Source organism: Apodemus sylvaticus, chromosome 3 (genome assembly GCF_947179515.1).
Source record: "Apodemus sylvaticus chromosome 3, mApoSyl1.1, whole genome shotgun sequence".
Lineage (NCBI taxonomy): Eukaryota > Metazoa > Chordata > Mammalia > Rodentia > Muridae > Apodemus > Apodemus sylvaticus.
This window is the reverse complement of record NC_067474.1, coordinates 143,506,535-143,528,883: the sequence shown is the minus strand read 5'-3', so window position 1 is coordinate 143,528,883 and position 22,349 is coordinate 143,506,535. Positions and strand designations below refer to the sequence as shown.

The 22,349-nt window shown below is 40.9% G+C and overlaps 1 protein-coding gene across 3 annotated transcripts in view; it reads right to left on the bottom strand.

Annotated features, from left to right (window-relative positions):
- The window catches only part of Ptp4a2 (protein tyrosine phosphatase 4A2), a 28,427-nt gene extending 7,269 nt beyond the window's left edge, over window positions 1-21,158 (bottom strand). For 2 of the 3 annotated variants that reach the window (XM_052177490.1, XM_052177492.1), the window contains exons 1-3: window positions 21,062-21,158; window positions 4,038-4,760; window positions 1,272-1,364 (exon numbers count right to left, since the gene is read on the bottom strand). In XM_052177490.1, the coding sequence (XP_052033450.1) occupies window positions 1,272-1,364; window positions 4,038-4,133 (189 nt within the window). In that variant the 5' untranslated portion in view covers window positions 4,134-4,760; window positions 21,062-21,158. Of the gene's footprint in view, window positions 1-1,271; window positions 1,365-4,037; window positions 4,761-20,867; window positions 20,926-21,061 lie in introns of those variants that run through there. The other variant, XM_052177491.1, reaches the window with a different exon arrangement.
- Between the last annotated feature and the right edge of the window lie 1,191 nt (window positions 21,159-22,349).

Sequence of the window (22,349 nt, the reverse complement as noted above, 5' to 3'; positions counted from 1 at the left end):
CTTTCTCTATTTATTTAATGTACACTATACCTGTCTTCAGACACACCAAATGAGATCATCAGATCCCATTACAGGTGGTTGTGAGCCACCATATGGGATTTGAACTCAGGACTTCTAGAAGAGCAGTTAGTGCTTTTAACTACTGAGTCATCTTTCCAGCCCCCATAAAACAACTTAAAAAAAAATGTTGGTGGCAGTTTTTATGTTCTTACTAAAGTGAAAAAAATGAGATAGATCACAGACATAAAATGACCACTCACCTTACCAACAAGGAAACCTCCCTACATAACTGCCTTCCCAGCCACTGACCAGGCAGATACCTATTACATTGCCCTCACAGAATCACAAAAGATCTTATGGCACAGAAGACTGTAGGGTCATTTCATTCCTAAGAGCTGCACCTGGTGAGCCAAATTATTCAGGAGAAAAGATAGAGTTTTAACTAACCCAGTCTCTTCTGTAAAGAAACAGCAATTAGCATGCTTGCTTTATATTCAAATTGAATAACTAGATCTAACCTGACCAGAGCTCTTCAGAAATCTACCCAAGTGTTACAAACTACTCTGCACCTTCTCCCAGCCCTTAGCATTTTCCCCTGCCTTTTTGTCCTCTACAAATTATTCACAAAATATTAAGTCACTGATTAGTACTTACAAATAAGGCAACAGATATTTCCATATGAAGTATTTCTGAAGGAAATTACCTATTATATTCATATTAGTAAGTAGCACAGAAACAGAAGCTAAATACTTCATGAATCTCCAAAACATGGCCATTCTTTTTTCATTGTGTGTAGGCCTGCTGGGGTCTGAGAACAACCTCAGGTTTTGTTCCTGCTCAGCTATTGTCCACTTCATTTCTGAGGGGTCTTGAGACATGGCCTCACTGTTGTGGCCTTGGCTGGTCTGGAACTCACTACATAGACCAAGATGACCTTGAACTCATGGAGTGCCTCTCAGTGCTGGAATTAAAAGCAGGTACTGCCATACCCAACTTCCCTTCTCCCCCTGAGATTCTTGGGAATGCCCCAATTTCCATTTTAGAAATGTGTGCACTCAATTTTGACTTTCATTTGTTGAAAATACACTGCAATTGTAGACTCTGAGGACACAATGGATAATGCTGCTCCTGTATTAATCCAAAGAAACTTTATGAGACTTCTATTAAAACTGCCTCCTAACTTGGCATTTGAGTTCCAAGCTTCATAAACATCAGCGTTGAAATGTCAGTGCACTCACAGAAACAAGCAAACAAGGACACTCGACACTCACTAGAACGTGGATTCCTTCTTTTTCAACTGGAGCTTTATCATATGTGGCATCACAAACTCGAACCAAAGTCGTCACTCCATACTTCTTAAGTTCCTTTAAAGAAAAACAGTTATCAAAGAACTTGCTTTTGGAATCTGAAACCTAGGTTTTAGAAATGTACTATGACAAACTGAAACTAGGCAGTAGTATCCTTCTTAGACAAAGCTCTAAACTGATCTCACCGCATAAGCATAACAGACACACACTCCTTGCGGAAATAATCATCTCCCTAAAGGGCAATTCAGTAGCATAGCACAAACTTTTTAAAAGTTCATATATACAATGACCTAGAAATTGCATTCTTGGGACTTCACAGAAAACAGGTATTAAAGACAGGACAGCTTACACAGTATCTTCACCAAAAACAGAACAGTGAATACTATGACAGCTACAGAAAAGAGACAGGGGAAACTCGTTTTAAATATGTGGTATGATCTTACATATGTATATTTCTGAATATACACACATGTGGGGGAAAATCTAGAAGTCTAAGATATGTAACAATTGAATGTTTTTAATTTCTGTTATTTTGCTTTTGTTGTCTATTTTCAAGATAGGGTCTCTGTTTAACATCCCTGGCTGTCCTGGAACATTTGTAGACCAGGCTTGCTCTGAACTTACAGAGATCCACCTGCCTGTCCCTGACTCCCATTGTTGGGTTAACACCTAGCTCTTATTTTTGCCTTTATGTATCACACACCCGCTCCGACAAAGTATTTCTTTGTGTGGCTCTGGCTATCCCAGAACTAGCTCTGTAGATCAGGATTGCCTGAAATTGAGAGATCAGCCTCTGCCTCCCCAGTTTTCATTTCTATGCAATAATCATTTATTGCTTTTCTAAAGAGCAAAAGTTTAATTTTGAAATTAGGAAGAAAAAGTAATTTTAAAGAAGTTAGTAAACAATTATAGCCAGTTAACTCCTTCAAACAGTTAATTCAGGCAAGAATGGCTCTCCAGTGACAAAGGTAGTCAGATCTCAGAGTTTGAGGCCAGACAGCCATATAGTGAGACCATGTCTAAAAAACAAACATTTTCATTTGTTCATTTTTGTGCCTGTGCTTGTGAACAATATTCAAATTTCAGTTCTCTCTTTCCACCATATATGGGTTTTGGGGTTGAGCTTAGGTCATCAGGTTTGGTGGTAAGGGTTTATACCCACTGAACCATCTCACCAGCTCCCAGCTAGGAAATTTAAAAATGAATATTTTTAGTGGCACAGGCCTGTCATCTCTGCTACTTAGATGGCTAAACAGAAGAACCACAAGGACCACCTGAGCTGCATTATTAAATTAAGGCCAGGTTCGGAAACTGAGTGCGTGCTTCAAAATAAAAAGTAAATATAAAAGGTCTGGGGACATAGTTCACGGCACTGTGCTTCTTGGCCTGCCTGAGGCCCTGGGCCCCATTTCCAGTGCCACTGAAGTTGAGACAAAGACTTCAAAATATATGTGCTGAGGATGTTGGTAACTCAGTGGTAAGTCCATGCAAGCCTGAACAGCGCCCTGGGTTCAGTCCCCAGCACCAAAAGAGCAGGGCTGGGGTGGGTGTGCGGTGGGGGTGGGGTAGTGCATGTGTGTTAAAGTGAGTTTCACAGTTAACCCTCATCAGAAAACTATTACAATTTTTTATGGTAAAACTATCTGGCTTCAGCTTTGCCACCCATAAAACAAGTGTCCTGGATGTCTGACCCTCCACTGCTGCTCTCTCTACTCCATAACACATCAACAGAACTCACATTTGATGGTATAACCTGCAAGAGATTAAAAACTTGAGAAAGACTGTCTTCATTACCTACAGGAGGGAAGATGAGGCTCCATGTTTTACTACTCATGACCACTTCCTTCCCCAAGTTTCTGGATTCCTGTATTTGTGATAACTACTGTTACTAAGTAGCTTACGGTTGAAGTAAATATAACATGTTTATTTTTTAAATTATTACATTTTAATTTAGTGCATATGGGACACGTGTTCTGGCAGTATGCAAAGATCAGGACAACTTGGAAAATCAGTTCTCATATTCCCAAGGGTAGAACTCAGGTTGTCACACACAACAAGCTCCCTTACCCATCTCACACACCCCTTAACGTGTCCTGGTGTGTATGACAGGCTTAAGGTGCTAGTTCTACCAAATACAATGAGCCTTTGGGCAAATGATGAAATAGCTTTGAAGCTGAGAGGCATTTCCTTCCTCTAAAATGGAGGAAATACTAGTACCTGTGGTCTTATGTTCGTACCTTAACCTTAAAAACAAACAGTATTCAGCTTTTACTGTAATGCTGAGTACACACTATGGTCCATAAATGTGGAGTTTTTTTTTTTTTTTTTTAATGAAAATGACAAAAAGTACTACTAATAAACACAGAAAGAACACACAATTATAAGTACTAGATAATCTATAGTATCCCCCAAATCCCATTTTCTTTCAAAAATTCTATTGTAACAATTCAACCCAATGTAAGGATAAACATTCACAGTTAAGAAAATCAATCCTGGGGCTGGAGAGATAGCTCAGTGGTTAAGAGCAATGACTGCTCTGCCTAAGGTCCTGAGTTCAAATCCCAGCAACCACATGGTGGCTCACAACCATCTATAACGAGATGTGACTCCCTCTTCTGGTGTGTCTAAAGACAGCTACAGTGTACTTACATATAATAAATAAATAAATCTTAAAAAAAAAAAAAAAAAAAAGAAAATCAATCCTGAAAGTAGACCATGCTACAATCTTACCTCTGTGAACTTGTTGAGAGTTGCGTTGGTGGGGTTGTGAGTTATCAGAAAACGCATGTTCTCATAAGAGATCTCCACAGGGGCTGGACGGTTCATTATGGCAAATAAAAAGTGTGAGGGTGCGTGTGAGTGTGGTGGGAAAAAAATGGGGGGAGGAGGAAATCAATAAATCTTGAAATGTTTCGCAGCAGAAAACATTAAAAAGACCACTAAAATGCCTATTATTGATCACTATTTTCTCTATTCAACTTGCTTATTCCTTATCAAGCTTCTCTCTTCAACACAGGCAGAAGTATTAAGAATCCACTTGAATCCAAATTCAACTTGAGCCTCAATGTGTGCAGATGGATACCTTCAGCTTCCCAAAAAATCCAACTACATACAAAATTTAAGCAGCCTTTACACTACATTTAGGCACTAGTGAGACAAGTTAAAAGTGTAAGTTCTTCTCCACTTTTGTTTACTTGATGCTTAATTTTACTGGAGTCATTAAAAGAATACGCTTGCAATTTAAAAAAAAAAAAAAAAAAAAAAAAAAAAAAAAAAAAGGCCTACTACTTCTGAGGCCAGTCTCGGTGTCCAGAGTCTTCAAGGCAATGCTAATTATGGCACATATAACCTCCAAGCTCACTTGTCAGCAAAAAGGCTGTGCTGAGCCTGGCAGAAGTCTGCCCTCACACTCAGAATCGCCATAAATGTGCAACGTATATTCCAACGAATAACCTGGGGAAAAAACACAGGTAAGATGAAGTGAGTAAGGAAATAGAATAAACATAAAGCCTTCAGAAAGACTAGATTCTTTAAGAGACCAAAATAGGTAAAAATGTAGCAAATGCTAATTATTAACACCTATAAAGATTCAGATAAGGGGACATACATAGCAAGATCTTAAACACCGGTCTTATGACCACATCTAACTCATTTTTCATTGTCTTGAGATCTTAAAAATTCATTCAAATCATAAATTAAGTGTATTTGAAGAAGATTTCCTTCCATGGACTCTTTTTTAATTCTTCAGCTCACAAAACTACTGTATTTTTCTGTTTTGGTGACCTACTCTTTCACGTGTATTCTGTTTAAAATAGGGTATCCATTTGTAACTAGGCTAAGGATAATTAACAAATGTTTACTTCAAAAATGTAATTTTAATAAAATATTATGAACTGGTTCCCCGATTATGATATTAATCCATTAAGTATAGTCAAACCTTTTATTTTAGGACTGGAGATAGAACTCAGTTGGAGAGTGCTTGCCTAACATTACAACCCTCATTTGATCAGCAGCACCTCATAAAGCGGGTGTGTGGCACATACCCAGTAATTCTAGCACCAAAGGTAGAAGCAGGAAGATCAGAAATTCAAGATCATTCTTTGCCACACAGTAAGTTTAGGGCAAGCCCCGTCTACACGCACACGTGCATGTAAGTGAAAGGATTTGACTCAAGTCACACAGTGAATTAACTGGGCCATGTGATTTTGTTTTTAATGTATCCCCACTGTCTACAGACTCAGCTCATGTACACTGTAAGCCATGTTCTTATTTCTTTCTGGTCCAGGTTTTCCTTTTTGCCATTTTTCACATCACCTCATCAAGAGTACAAAATCGGCCAGGCATGGCTGTAATCTCAGTACTCAGGATGTGGGGACAGGAAAATGACAATTCTTAGACCAACTTTGTCTACACATTAAGATAGATCCTCTATCAAAAATAATTTAAGGGATTTTTTTCCCCCAAAAAATTTGGACTTAGTGGCATACACATTTAATCTCAGGTCTTGGGAAGCAAAAGCAGATGGAGTCCTGTATGTTTGAGGCCACCTTAGTCTACACAGGGAATTCTAGGCCAGTCAGGGATATACACAGTAAGCCCCTCTCAATTTTAGGACTAAAAAGATGTCTTCGTGGTTGAGAGGGTAATCTTAAATTTCCAATACTGAGCACTGAGCAAGCAGCTCACAACTCCCTATGACTTCAGTTCCAGAGATCCAAAACTTCTGACTTTCAAGGGTACCTGCACCCATGTGAGCATAGCCAGGACACATGTATACAGAGTTAAAAGTAGTAATAAAAGTAAACCTTTTTAAAAAAAATAGTTTTGAAAAATGCAATAATTATGTTTCTTTTAAATATTAATTGTTCTGTGTACAGGTATTTTTGCCTGAATTATGTCTTTACACCATGTACATGAAATGATAGATGAGTCACTTTGTGGGTGCTGGGGATGGAATCTGGGTACTCTGGAAGCACAGTGAGTACACTTAACCAGGACTGACATACTGAGATATCTCTCCAGAACTAATAACAAAAACAAAACAAAATAACACCTTAAAAGGGAAAAAAAATAGGAACAATTCTGAGGCTAAGAGAAATGGCTCAGTATTAAGAATACTTGTTGCTTTTGCAAAAGACCTGGGTTTGGTTCCCAGTATGCATATGGTAGCTAACAACTGCCTGCAGCTCCAGTTCCAAACAATCCAACCTCTTCTGACCTATGAGGTTTCTGCATGCATGTGGGGCACACCCCACAAAAAAAAAAAAAAAAAAAAAGCTGGGAGGCATCTGCAGTACAGCAGCAGGGCAGGGTTTTGATCCCAGCACTCGGAAGGCAGAGGCAGGCAGATCTTTTGAGTTTGAGGCCAGTCTGATCTACAGAGTAAGTTACAGGACAGCCAGGGAGGAAAAAAAAAAAAACAAAAAAGTAGAAGCTAGCTGAACGTCAGTGATTCCCACAGCATTCTCTCCAAATATCACTGTAACAACACTAGTCAGAAGTGGCAGCTTCTATGATATCAGTTTAGGCCTGGTGCTTCCAAACGATTTAATATTTCATTACAAACTGGCTCAGTAAGATGGTGTCTATATAACCCAAAGTGCCTCTGGATACAGGGAAATGGTCTAAAATTTTTCTCTTGCCTCTTCTCTATGTCACCAATAACTAAACACTTATTTGAAGTTTCAGGACTAAAAATATACCCCATGATGGCCTAATATGCATAAAACCCTGGGTTTTATACCCCAACACTGCAAAAATTAAAACAATAATTTAAAAGGCACTGGCACACACCTATAAATCCCAGCTCCTGGGAAACAGAAGCAGAAGAATCCAAGTTCCAGGCCAAGCCAGGGTTACATTCATTGTTAAGCCTTGTCTCAAAAACCATATTAAATTTATATCAATAAAAACATTTGTACTGGATGTACTTCAGTAATAGAGGGCTTGCCCAGCAGGCACAGGCCTCAGGTTCCATCCCCAGTACTGAAAAGGAAAAATAAAAATAAAGGCTCTATGTAAGCAGATAGAAAAAGATTATGAAAGATATATATTGGTGTAAGTCATTTGGGGAAGACAGTAAAATACAGAGAACCTGGGCCTACAAACTTTCAAACATCTTCTAGTCTCAAATCTTTTTTCCTTATAGATATTCTTTTTTGATTGTTTGTTTTTTTTGGATTTGGTTTTTTTGAGGCAGGGTTTCTCTGTATAGTCCTGGCTGTCCTGGAACTCACTCTGTAGACCAGGCTGGCCTCGAACTCAAAAATCCCCCTGTCTCTGCCTCCCAAGTGCTGGGATTAAAGGCGTGTACCACTACCGCCCAGCAGTACAGATCTTTATAAGTCCATCTAGGCCTATATAGCTCCAGGACAAGGGCTCCACAGAGGCCTGTCCATATTATGACTAGTCTTGTAACTCTAAATTGTAACTGCAACCTTAAACATAGGCACCTGAGATTATACAAGATATTTTACAGAACACTCCTGGTACAAAGAGCTTTAGAGCTAGCAGAAATGCAAAGATAAACTATTCTATTCTAACCTTAACCTTAAAAACTAAAAGATCGTGCTTAAGTAGATAAAATTGTTTTTTAATTAATTATTTATTATATATAAGTATACTGTAGCTGTCTTCAGACATCCCAGAAGAGGGGGTCAGATCACAGATGGTTGTGAGCTTCCATGTGGTTGCTGGGATTTGAACTCAGGACCTTCAGAAGAGCAGTCAGTGCTCTTAACTGCTGAACCATCTCTCCAGCACCGATAAAACTGTTTTTATGCCAACACTATTAACTAAACAAATCATGGACAAGAGCCTAGATCTCCTGACTTCTTGGTTACTTTTTTCCTTCAATTTTGGATGCACCCACATATTCAAGTCCATTCTCTTTCCATTCAAGTCTACCTTTTCAAGTAACTGCAACTGATGACTTTTATGAGGAAAGGGACATTTAAACAGTTACTCAAAAACAATGGCTTGCACACAGAGCACAGGAAAACAAGGACATTCTAAGCTGCATTTGAATCTCCTGGTTCAAGCTTATCACAACTAATGTGTATCAGATGGGTAGAGGCACTAGAAGGACTGCACTGTAGTGGCAGCCAGACTCAAAGCTTACAGTCCTAGCATGACACTTTCTACCTAGTCTCCAGTGTTTTTCTGTTGAGAAAACAAGGTTTATCCCATTTTATAACTCCCAGTTCATTCTGGTAGAACCATTTCCAGGGATAATGGTAACTTTTTATTAGCTTTTCAATTCTCAATACTGAAGAGCTCCAACAACAGAATTACTGCCAAAAGAAACAGTATGTTCTATCAAAATTAACAGACACATGATAAAAGCAAGCTTTTGTCCCACCCTTTCTCCTAAGAGTCCAACTACACATGATAGTACAAGTTTTGCACCTGTCACTTCAGCTGAACTAATGTTAACTACATTGACAACGCAAAGCAAACCTGTTTTAAAACAAATCAGAATCTCCACCATAACCTACCACAGCTAGAATGCTCAAAAGTTGCAGAGTCCCGTATTACAGCATAAATATTGCACTTATGTCCCATACAGGGGAATCTTTTTCTAAACTTCTGTCTAGCATTAATTCTGCTCTACCTACTTTAAAAAAGAAAATTTATTATTGACTTGGAAAAGTAGCTCAGTGGGAGAACACATTCTTGGCAAACCCAAAACTTGTTTGGTTTTTTCGAGACAGGGTTTCTCTGTATAGCCCTGGCTGTCCTGGAACTCACTGTAGACCAGGCTGGCCTTGAACTCAGAAATCCGCCTGCTTCTGCCTCCCAGAGTGCTGGGATTACAGGCGTGCGCCACCACCATCATGGAATCACATTTGGCCGCTCAGGAGGTGGAGGCAGAAGGCCTCAAAACCTCAAGGCATTCTCACCTAGAGAGGGAGTTCAAGACCCTATATCAAAAAACTTACCAGCGACATGATACATTATATTTGACAAATAACAGCAAATTATTAAGCACAAAATATTCTACCTTTTATAGAGCCTAATTTTAGAAAGGTTCCATTGGGGGAAGTAAAGAAATGGCTCTGTGGTTCAGAGCATTTGCTTCTCTTTCAGAAGACCATCATTCAGTTCCCAGCATTATCAGGCAGTCACAGCACAGCTGGCCTCCAAGAGCACCCATCCTTACTCACATATACCTCCACAAATACACACATTAAAAAAAAAGTTAATTCTGTTTTTATGTAATATTTTAATTTCAGCAAGAGTATTTTCACAGAAGAATTGAAGGCATAGCCTGTGACAGAAACCTCTCTAAGTGGAGACTGGATAGCAGGGATGGGGAGCAGAGGGAAAAGATGTAGGGGTTTGGCAGCTCTGGGTTAGCTGAGTCCTAACTAGCTGACAGTGTACTGCCAGTCAGTGGCATACAAACTATGTAAAACTCTGAAGGCAGAGGGCTGGAGAGACAGCACAGTGGATGAAGGGACAGACTGCTTTTCCAGACCTGTACTCAATTCCCAACACCTACACAGCAGTTCACAACTGTCTATAACTCCAGTTTCAAGGTATCTAGCACACATACACACAAAATACCAATGCACACAAAACAAATATTTAAAAAAAAAAAAAACTCTGGGGGTTTAAAACAACTAAAATCCTGGTATCATTATTTTGCCATTTGTATCTACCTAAATGAGAACCTAAAGCTGTATAATACAGTCCAGTACCCACCCTTTAATCAGGGTATACTCTTCTTTGTTGTTGTTTTGTTTTGTCCTGGTTATTCTGAACTCACTCTGTAGGCCAGCCAGGCTGGCCTCAAAAACTCAGCGATCAGAGGCCTCTGCCTCCTGAGTACTGGGATTAAAGGTGTTTTGTGCACCTCCACTGCCTGGATACAGGGTATATTCTTAAAATGGAAAACTAGGCAAAACTTAAAAATAAAATAGATCTGCATGATAACAAACAGGTAAAGATAGATGAAAGACACTATTGAGCAAACAAACCTTAAAGATGCATGGCAGAAAAAATGATATGCTTTAAAAAATGTATTTGTGGATACACGCAAACCCAAGGACTATCTGAAAGGTTACAAAGATAAGGGTAAGGATTCCAGGAAGCAGAGAAGGGGGAGGGGAAGCTGAAGGACAGAAGCATTAATTTGCTTATCTTAACACACACCTTTCAAATGGTTTTTAGCTATTCTGCGTATCTTCTTAAAAATTTCTTAGAAGGCTGGACGGCGGTGGTGCCTACCTTTAATCTCCAGAACTTGGGCAACAGAGGCAGGTGGATTTCTGAGTTCTGAGGCCAGCCTGGTCTACCCAGAGGGAGTTCCAGGACAGCCAGGACTACACAGAGAAACCCTGTTTCAAAAACAAAACAAAACAAAACAAAACAAAAATTCTTAGATGATCAAAAACCTCTAATGGCTTAAAATTTAGGTTCCAAACAATACTATTACTAAGGCCTCCAGAGAGCTAGTCCCTCTGCCTTGAGCAAGCCTGTAACACAGTCCCAGGAAGAGTTTTCATATTTGTTAAAAACTCAGCAAACTACAATCCTGTTTAAATGTGAGCACAGTGGCATGAGAGGTCAGTCCTAATTAACTTGATCCAGTCTTTCTTCCATCAACCCACTCCCATCAAGCTTCCCACCTTTTAACTCTAAATTAAGTCATATAAGCCCTAATGTGATGACCTATGCCAGTATTCACCAATTAAAACAGCACATTAGAATACAAATGCACAATAAAAGAATTCCAGACAGAAGGAAATAGAACCTACACTCCAAAGTCTAAAAAACAAGTAAGTGTATTTACTGTTTTCTTATCAGAAATTCTATAGGAAGCCAAGTGAGTCTGATTAGCCTCTAAGCTCAAGCAACATAAAGACAAAATATACACACACTGTATACACAGCCAAAACCTTGTAATATTTTCCCTAAAACAAATCCATTTTACATGAACAAAACCATCTGCATTTCCCACTGAAATAAATTCAACTGACCTAACCTGGAAATTTACCCAAATGTGCTAAAATTTCTTTGTGTATGTCTAGTTAAGAATAATTTGGGCCGGAGAGATGGCTCAGCAATTAAGACAACTGGCTGCTCTTCCGAAGGTTCTGAGTTCAAATTCCAGCAACTGCATGGTGGCTCACAACCATCTATAATGAGATCAAATGCTCTCTTCTTCCGACAGCTACAGTATACTTACATATAATAAATATATAAATAAATCTTTTAAAAAAGAATATATTAATTTAAATGTCTATTGAATAGATATCACATCCCTCTTAAGGCAAAGCAATTTAAAAAATTACTGTTGGAATGGATTTTATATTTTAGCGGGCAAAAAAAGATAAACATAATGCCACTCCTTGGAGAAAAATGCAAAGTAAAACAATCTGCAGTTCCAGAATCGACCAGGATTCCAATATTTTTTTTAAAAACCCATCAGTAAGAACTTGCTAGAAAAGTGACTAAGTTCAGAAGGTGTGAACCAAATAGATATTCAAAGAACATTTTAGACAAAGAGATAAGATATAATTATGATTATAAAATAAGGACATACTTTGGGTGTACCAGGAAAAACAGGAGGGACAATGCTACTGGATTAGAGGGCAAAGACATTCAGAGTCAGAAGTGAGAAATGTATAGGCTCCATGAGGTTTTTGGCTTCCATTCAGAGACTGATGACCCTCAAATGAAGCCAATTAAGGGTTTCATGCAATAATGACAATCTACGTTTTAAAGAGATCACTCCAGCTGCTTTATAAAGATAGACTGGAAAAATGATATGGGTGGAAGCAAAAAGATGGGGGAGGGGCCTGTTGCTCTAATCTAGGAGACAAGACAGTAAAAATCCAGAGGATAAAAGGTCAGTTTTCAGATACACTCTAAAGTAGAACCAAGAAGACTGCGTCCACAGACTGGATATTGAAGGTGAGAGTCAAGACCCTAAGTAAAATTCATAGGCACCTATTCAGACTGTAGTGAATTCAATTTGACCATCAATAGCTCCCTACACTCAGTACTAAGTGAAGCACTGTACTGTTTGAGCTTTTGAGAACGCTTCTGAAGGCATGTAATCTGAAGAGAACTTGAATGAGAACACTTCTCATTTCGTAAACGAGTCTCAAACGGAAATTGTTCTTTTTCCTGACTGACCTGGCTGAGTACTGCTGAGACAACTACTCTCTCCAGCCTGGGAATCTACCTTACTTTATCCTTTAATGCTACCTTTATCAAACAAAACCTGCTATGCTGGCTTCTTGAAGTTTATTAGATTCATATTAATTTCCCTCTTTCTACTGACTTTGATCCTAGACGGTAGATAAAATATCCAATGTATTTCATATACTAGAAACCACAATATCTGTAAATAAGACGAACAGCAGGATAGCTTCTTTAGAAAACACTCAAGAGGTTCAGAGTTACTCCTTGGTTACTCTCATTCCTGCACTTCCTCCTTTAAGAAGGGAACTTGAGAATGAAGTTCCAGTACAGAAATCAATAATCCAGTCTATAAAAAGAAGCTATGACCTTGATGGTAGGAAATGTCTTAACATTTCGGAATCAGCAGACACATGGCCTGCCACTCAAAAAGGAAAGGAAAGCAATTAGCCAGCAAGCCACACCTGCTTCTGAGACTCAGACAGCTGCTGCTCACATCCAGTGGGCCCTGTGTCCACCCAAATCAAAGGGAATGGTTTTTAAGTTTTGTATCCTGATGATTATAAAATTTTCCTTTTTAGTAATTTTAGTAGTATCTTAGTAAAGATTTTAGTAATATCTTTCTCTACAAATAGCTTTGATGCAAGTATTGTAGTATTTTCAACTCATATTGAAAACATATTAAGTATACTGGTTAATAAATAACATGAAAAGGCCTAATGTTATGATCCTAACACTAGGTGCTGATCTAATTGTTTAATCTTAAAAAAGTAAAACAGATGGCCTGGGCAGCAGTGGCACACAAGGGAAGCAGAGGCAGGCAGATCTCTGAATTTGAAGCCAGCCTGGTCTATAAAGTGAGTTCCTAGATGCAAAGGCTACACAGAGAAACTGTCTCAACTAAAAAATAAAAGTTAAATTGATTCACTCATTCAAACTGTCATTTCATTTATACTTTACATTTAGAGACTAATTAATAGCACCTAAAGATAACCAAGCATCTTTTATTATAAAGTTAAGCTTGGGGGTCTACAGAAATGGCTCAGTGATGAAGAGCACTTCCAGGTCCTGAGTTCAATTCCCAGAAAGCACATGATGGCTCACAACCGTCTGTAATGGGATAAGATGTCCTCTTCTGGTGTGTCTGAAGACAACTACAGTTTACTTATATATAATGAATAAATAAATCTTTTTCAAAAATGTACTGTCTTTTTAAAAAATAATAAAAAATTTTTAAAAAGCTTGTTCTTTTTCTACACAACTGCAGCAACTTTCGTATGCAGTAAGAACTACCCCAAATTAGTTGCTTTGCCCTGAAAATTAAGTCAAATGTTTTTCTTGATTTTTCTTTCTTTCTTTTAATCTCATAAGACTAAGTAGTTTTCCTGGAAAACAACTTAAATCTTAAATCATTTTAATTCACTTTTTAACTTCACATATTAATTCAAAACCTGCTTACCGAATTGATTATTTCATTAAAGGATACACTTGAGGACTTAGGGTGTTATTCTGTGGTAGAGTGAGCAGTAAAGTGTGCTCAAGGCCTTAGGTTCAGTAATCCCCAGAACCAAAAATCTACTCACCAAAATTCCAACTTTCAACTGTAATAGTTTTAATAAAGCAAACTCAGAAGCAAACCCCAAACAACACCTGGCTTCTGCTTGTCAACACCATTTTGAAATGCTTCCTACCCTGCATCAGGACAGTTGAAATGACTGTAGCAGCTGCAAGTTCCCTGAGGTTGACATTTAGAAAAGGTTATTTGAATCACCTTTCAAAATAACCCATAGCACAGGGGCAGCATGCAAAGCAAGAACCCCAAGGCCCTTTTTAGCATCTATATAATACAGAGTCTTGAAACTTCCCAGCTATGCATAGGTCAACTTAACACTTTGCTTTCTCAGTTTGTCAAATACATTGACAAAACTACAATTTGTCCAATGTCCACCCAAAGGGGGGGGGGGGGAGGCAAGGGGATGTTCTCTTTATTTAGGACAACAAACAAAGACATTCTAAAACCTATCTTGTCAGCATAAAATTCTCCATAAAATATTCTGCTGTTAGGACATTTTTGTCTACATTTCAGAGAAAACTGGTTATGTCATGACCTCACTTCCTCAATGCTTGTTTTATGAATCATGCTTCACAGTCGTCTGCATCCACAGGTCTCTTATATTATCCAGTCACTAACTGTCCAATATTGGCATGATGTTTTTTTTTCATTAAATGAAGAAACATTCCCAATTTAAAGAAATAACTAACAATGAAAATGAAAGGTGTGTATGTGAGAGTGTGAAATAAAGCGGTGAGATTACTAACGTCATGCCAAGAGTCTCCAGCTGCCGCTAACTTAGTCTGACATGGGCTCTAATTTACGAACATAAAATCAAATTTTCCCTTGTCCTCTTCTTCCAAATGCTTCTTTCATTTGTAATACCCTATCACCTCTGAATGGCACTAAAATGCAGCACACCATATGCACTCTACTAAGGATCCGGCTCCTACAAGATCAATATGAGTGAAAATACTTGACAGGAATTAAGCTTTCATGTTAACACTATATATGTTAGAGAAAGCGTGAAAAGGGAAGAGGATCAAGGCTTCAAAAGAAAGTCAGCAGAATGGCTCAGCAAGCCAAGGTGCCTACTTCCAAGCAGCAATGGGGAACCAGAGTTTCCCTGAGAAGCAACTGTTAAACTGTCCTCTGAATGACACACACAAATGAGCATGTGAAAATAAAAACTTAAGGAAAATATGAAGCTGACAGGAACTGGAAGAACTCAGTAGAAATCATAAAAAAACAAGATAATGTGACTTGAGAAAGATTAGCCTTGATTAACCAGATTAACACTGGAATCAGTCTTCACCGTATGGAGAATTTTAGGCCAGTTCTAACCACTCTAAAGATTCTCAGAAATTCCAAAGTGGAGTAGTAGTCTTAAGAATAGAACAAATACTCCATTCTTGGGAACTGGGGTTCCTTCTCCTCTAAAACACAAACTCCCCAATAAAAATATTATCTATTCTCATTAATCCCACTTGATCAATGAGCTGGTTTACCCCCAGAAACAGAAACGACTTTAAAGAACCCATCTCATCAGAAATGGAAAACAGAATATAGCCAAGTCAGGCTTTGTGGAGCATGAATTCCAGGTCTCAAAAACTGTCACAGGAGCAAACTGGTCATAGACAGTTTTGGGTCCTGGGCCACGCAGCAAGACCCTGTCAAAAGACAGTCAGAGCTAAGGATATACCTTACCTTACATAACCAAGGCTCTGGGTTAGCTTCCCGTGGACCACAGAGTATACTCCACATGCACATAGTGATTCAACACTTGAAGCACTTCCCATATTTACATAATTTAAACTACTCACCAAACAAAACCTTGTTTGTAAGCACACATGAGGCAGAGCCATGTCACTGGACTCTACTGTTTCTCTAACACATCCTTTTCAATCTGCTGACTCTCATCTTTCTGTACCAACCAGCCATGTCCCTCATGATAGGCTTTTCACCATAATGCAAAGTAGAAAATGCATGCCACTACTAAATACAACCCACATAAAGCACGTATATAAATTGCATAAACAAATATAATGATGGCACAAGCTGGAACAACCTTCCTGTAAGACAATGAGAGGGAAAAGGATGTCCAAATCTCAAGACAAACTAGAAGATCTGATTTTGAATTCTATTAAATGATACATTACTTAGAGCCAATATTTCTTACCACTGTCGAAATAAAAATATAATTTATCAGAACTGCTAAAGCAAATGTATCAAGGGTGCATTTTATGCCAAAAGAATTAACATTCTCTAAGACTGTAATTTCAACCCAAAAATACTACGAAAAGAATTAAACACCACTTCTCCAAAGGAAACTGGCTGCTGGAATGTTCAAGTGTGTTGTTTCAGACAAGGCTCAACTAGCAAAGGGGCACACTAAAGCCTCATCTTTAAATTCTCTAATAAATTTAGAGTTAGAAAAAGAGTGCTTGAGACACAGCTTCACTGTAGCCCAGGGTGACCCCAAAGCTCAAGGTGACCTTGAATTTATAGCCTCAGCCTCTAGACTGAAGATAAATATCAAAAAGGCATACAAACAAGAAACAGGTAATCAAGCCACAAAAACTTGTATAATTAGTCTACTTTTCAAAATAACTTTTTTGAGAAAGATTTTGATCCTTTATAAAATCTACAATGACTGAACATATAGGGGGCCAGGTGTGAGAATGAACAGCACTGGAAAGCAGTGGCTGGAGGAGCTGAGTGTCCAGCCAGCCTGGGCTACCTAGTGAGTTCTAGGACAGCCAGGTAGGAGTTAGAGACACCCTTTCTCAGAAAGAAAGGAAGGGGAGAGGAAAGAGATGGGGAGAGGTAGGAGAGAGGAGAGAGGGGGAGAGAGAACATATATATAGCTCTATACCAGGCACTCCTTCCCGTAAGGCATTAAAGCCCAAAAGACAGTCCAGTGAGCCAAGTGAACTAGAAAACAGTTCATGGACAACCATGTAGTTCATGGGGATACCAGGCATCTATATATAACAGTTCTGAAATTGGAAATGAGGGACAACTCTTACTGTATTCAACAGATTAAGCTCAAATCTCCATTTGCCAAAGCAATTCTGACTAGTAGCTTCCACTGTTTCAGTGGGGTGTGCGTTAATTCCAAAAGAAAAACAATTTTCCACTCACCACCATGTCCTGATGTCTCTCTCAGCTTAGATCCCAATACTTGGAATTCAACATTTATTCTATAAACCAATTTCCTTCCTTGTAAAAATGAAAGAGTATCGCTATGAGATTAATAAATGTGAATTATCTGTTTTATACATTTATTTCATTTTACATATACCCAAGCTGCAGTTGGTTCCCTCCTTCTATGGTGAGACTCCAAGGATGACACTCAGGTTGTCAACAAGCACCTTTACTTGAGGAGCCATCACCTCGATGAATATAAAGGTTATAGTTTGTGAGCAAACACATACAGACCTAGAAAAAGGGAGCACTATTTTTATGCTGTAACCAAGAACACTGAACTCTAACAGATTTTACAAGCACCTAAATCCACTCTACCACTACCCTCCTTACTAATTTGCTCTATTACTCTACAACATTAAACTGTGTCTAGATTTCTACTCACTCAAAATCTTAGCCAGGCAATGGTGGCGCAAGCCTGTAATCCCAGCACTCGGAGGCAGAAGCAGGCGGATTTCTGAGTTCGAGGCCAGCCTGGTCTATAGAGTGAGTTCCAGGACAGCCAGGGCTACACAGAGAAACCCTGTCTCGAAAAAACAAAAATCCAAAAACCAAACAACAACAAAAAAATTCTTATTTAACAATCCCCAACTTCTATTTAGGCACAAATAATAATGTTCCAATCTCCAGAGTGAATGTGGAAAAGCTGTGTGTTGTTTCCCTGAAGCTTTCTTTGAGAATGCTTTCTCCAGAGGGTTTACTGATCTCCAACCCCTAATTCCAATAAAAGGTGGAACTGTAATCAAAGTCCCTATTGAATTTCAGCATTGTATCAAAACTGTCCTCCAAGGACTTAGGGTGCAGCTTTGCAGGAGAGTGACAGGAGGCCCTGGGTTCAAAGGAGGTAGGGTGGGAAGTGGACCTGAAAAAAAGGAAAAAAGAAAAAAAAAAGAAGAAATACAACTTAATCTGCTCACAATTTCCAAGTATATATGGGCCTTTGACTTTAAGAAAAACATGCAGAAGCATTCGTTTACTCTTCCTTCCCTTATGCCATCAAAGTTCAGTGATGTTGTAAACGGTTTCTGCAATAAACTTGGTTCAAATTAAATATTACTTGACTGACTCATGGAGGGAGTGGTCTGACTTCTGTTCCGAGTCAGAAAATACCCAGTTCAGCAGTTCTTAACTAATTTTCACTGTAAAGATGTTCTGAAGCTTATTCTAGATACGAAAGGTAACAAACTGTTGTCTTAGTAATACTTTTGCATCTGAAGTTCAACTTACAATTAACCAAGTACTTTCAAGTGAATTTTCTTACATGTGATTTGCAATCTCTTAATTATCTGCACATCCCAAGAGAAACTTTTACAAAGTGACAACTTCAGTTGACTCCTCAGCTCCAATAAATGCCCCCTATAATAAACAAAATTCCCAAGCATAAAAGTCTGCTACATTTCTTTAATCACTTTCCTCCCAGACATATCCCAGGTGCCTCATAAAAACTGTCTCAAAGCACACACCCTGGGGCCCCAAGACAGTTTCAAGGCTGCATCTCCTCCCACATAAAAGCCTAGCTTAGGCCCCCCAAAAGCCTCAAGTCAGCATCTCCTACACCATCCTCTCTCCTCAAAGACACTTGTGCTCTCCATTAGCATCCACAGCTGTCCTGTGTGCAAATGCTAGGTCACTGTAAGAATGAGACATTAAAAATCAGATATGCTTCTGAGAGAATGGCTTGGTATTCTGGAAAAATGACCTTAATTTTTTTTAATCCAATTCCTATTATCTGTGTGACCTGGGACAGCTACTGAACAAAGTGCCTGCTGCCCATGTGTCCAAGGGGCACAACACCAAATCCCTAGTGCCTAGCAAACAGAAGCATCTCAAAAAACCTGCCAAACAAATGCCAACAAGGATATCCTCCACCTTTGTGGCTGTGATAATTAGATGAATATTAAAAAGACACCTGTAGCATAGCAGCACTCATTACTAACTACTCCCACCTCCCAGTGAAAGACAATGCTGCTTCTCAAGCAGAGTAAGCTGATTTTTGAGAAAAGGAATCCGCCATTAACTTCTCCCCCAAACTTAGTAGGGTCATGCCTGGCATCCTAGAGTTGGAAAGCTGCAGCAAGAATACCACAAATGCCAGGCCAGCAGTTAGGTTCCAGGCCAAGGCTACAGGATAAAACCTGACCTCAAAAAAAAAAAAAAAAAAAAAAAAAAAAACCCAACTAAGTTATATATATCTAACTTCACATTGACTTTTGTTGTAATTCTATACCCACATCACAAAGAACCACTTTAACTTTCCTCATTCCCAACATTTTTTGTAATAGTAGCACTAGAAATTGGACTGCGTTCTTCCTTATCCAAGGCAGTGCTCTGCCACTGAGCTATATACACCCTCAGACCCCTTTTACTATTTTGAAGACTCCCCCGCCCCCTCCTTCTTACTATTTTGAGATTTAGGTCTCACAAAGTTTCACACACTGCCCTTGAAGTGTCCCACCTTCCTCTCTGGCCTCTGCCCGAGTCACTAAGATCACAGACTCTGCTGCCAGGCTCAGCTTTGCTTGCTTATTTCCAATTACCTTCTATAATTACATCATTAGACACAAAATCTGCATCAACAATTCTTCATCTCCAATCCCCAAGTCAGCCTACACTTTTAATACTTGGAAGACCTGAAGCAGTAGGATCAGAGTTCAAAGCCAACCTGTTAAACGATACCAAAACAAGAACTTATTTTGAATTTCTAAAAGTACAATAAAGCAAATGAGACAAAAGAATTATTTCTGAAACCCCATAGATAAAGTCCATTAACAATTCTTTCCGATCATCCAATCCAAAACTAAAAATGACAGGATCGGAAAACAAAGGTCTGATAATGTGAGTTCTTCTATAGTCTTAGTTTCCTCTTGCGCATCGCGCACTAACAAGGCTCAACTTCTCTCACTTCCTGTCTGAAACTGCTCAGTAACACAGAGCGAGGAAACAAATACCATATACTAATCCAGCAATAGCGACTCCAAACTGAAGCATTTGCTGAATGCCTACAATGACGCTAGATTAGTCACTTTATTCTTCGTGACAAATCCAAGGACAGAAACTAAACTATGGCACTTCTTTATCGATATTTATAACCGTTTCTTAGGCGCTTTCCTGCAGAAGGATAAGAGAGACTCACTCACAGATAAAAGATTCTGCGGTTTACCTCATTAAATATCCTTGACCCGAACACTAAGCATTGCCCAGAAAAAAAAAAAAAAAAAGTTTACGCTTCCGAATACTTTACCGGCAAAAACTCAGGCTCCTGGACAAAAGTCAAGCTTGGGTGGTTAGCGCTGGGAAATGGGGGTGGGGAGGATGGCAAAGACATCTCTGAAAATTCATAAATTTACATACACTTTTTTACGAAAGGGGAAAGAAGCGCCAGAGATCGGAGTCACGGGAGACTCAGACCCTTTTCTCTTACTTGACTGCAACTCAGGGATCCCACGCTTCTGACCGAGTTAAGACCCTGGACGCGAAGGTTCACTATCAACACAAAGACCAAGGGGCCTCCAGGATGCCTGTGCTCACGCGCCGGACAAACGCAGGCGCACCCCTGCACACCTCCTCGTCCGCCACGCTCCTCCTCGCCCCCACTCTCCCTCTAGCCACACCTTCGCCCCCACAAGGACACATGCTGCCCGCACACGCACCTTCTCCCGCATTCTTCCACGCTCACTCGCTCGCTCGCTCCCCCCACCTCGAGCCGCGCTCCCCGCCCCTGGCCCGGCCCGGCCCTCCTTCCGGGGACGTGTCTCGGGCCTGCTCTAATGGCAGCGGCGCCTCCCGCCCTCCCCTGCCCGAGGCCCGGGAGCCGCGCGGGGCCGCCCGGGAGGGGCGCACTTACGCTGGCGAGCTGGGGACTGGGCATTGAAGGCCGGCGGAGGCGGGAGCGAGGAGGCGCCTCTCTCCTCAGTCACCTCGGCGGCGGCGGCGGCGGCGGCGGCGGGAGCGGCGGCGGCGGCGGCGACGACTCCCCCCCAGCCTCGGCGCGCGACACCCGGCCCGGCCCGGCGGCGGCGCGTGTCCACGAGTCCGTCTTGCTGCTGCTGCTGCTGCTGCCTCGACCGCCGCTGTGTCCCCCGCTGCCGCCGCTGCCCCCGCTACCGCCGCTGCCTGCTGGCGTCGACTCGCGCCGTGCCCGGCCGCTGCTGCCGCTACAGCCGCTCCCGGACGGACGACGGTTACAGCCCGGCCGATCGCGCCGCCGCCACCACCGCTGCGCGCGCAGCCGGACCAGCTCCCGCCGCCGCCCCTCAGGGGGCGCTGCGGGGCGCGGCGCGCGCGGCGCGGCCACGCCCTCGGAACCGATGATTGGTTACCGGCGGCTCGCGGCGGCTGGCCCCGCCCACTCAGCCTAAGGAGCTTTGACCCACTGCCCTGGGCGCCTCCCGCGCTCCGCCTCCGCGTGGTTTAATGCGTTCCGCACTGGGGGCGACGGAAGGCGCATACATGTGACCGGCGCGCGGTGGGGGTAGCGGGGTGACTAACGTGGCCGAGGGAAGCACCCGCCCACGCCGCGACTCTCCCATCCGCACCTGGGTCTAAGTTAGCGCCTCTGGCCACCCAGTGACCCGTAAGGTCGCGGGCGGATTCCAGATCCCGGGAGGCGCCTCGAGCCAGATCCCGCTGAGACTGGGACTGGGCGGCAACCGAGATCTGAGCTCGGGGATTTCCAGCTCAGAAGTGGGGAACCGAGTACCTTATACTTGGCTGCCCTTGTTGGAGGCCTCGAACGACGTGTACATCTCTGCCAAGGGTCTCTGCCCAGGTCCCTATGCGGCTAGCAATATACAGACCCTTTACATACGGAAATGCAGAATTAAGGAACAAGTCTTTTCCTAGGTATTCTCAACTACTAAGCAGAATACTGTCTTCGCAGATACTCTTCAGTACCTATATAAAGTATGAAGAATGTTCGTGATTTAAACAAACAAACAAAAAGCCAGGAGGTGGTGACATACGCCTTTAAGGCCAGCCCTACAAGTTTAAAGCCAGCCTGGTCTACAGAAAGAAAGCAACTCTGGAATTGAAACTGGGAATATAACTCTAGTAAAAGCTTGCCTTGAATGTGAGGTCCTAATTCAATTCTTGGGACCTCAAAAAAAAAATGTTTGGGTTGGATGTCAAGATTG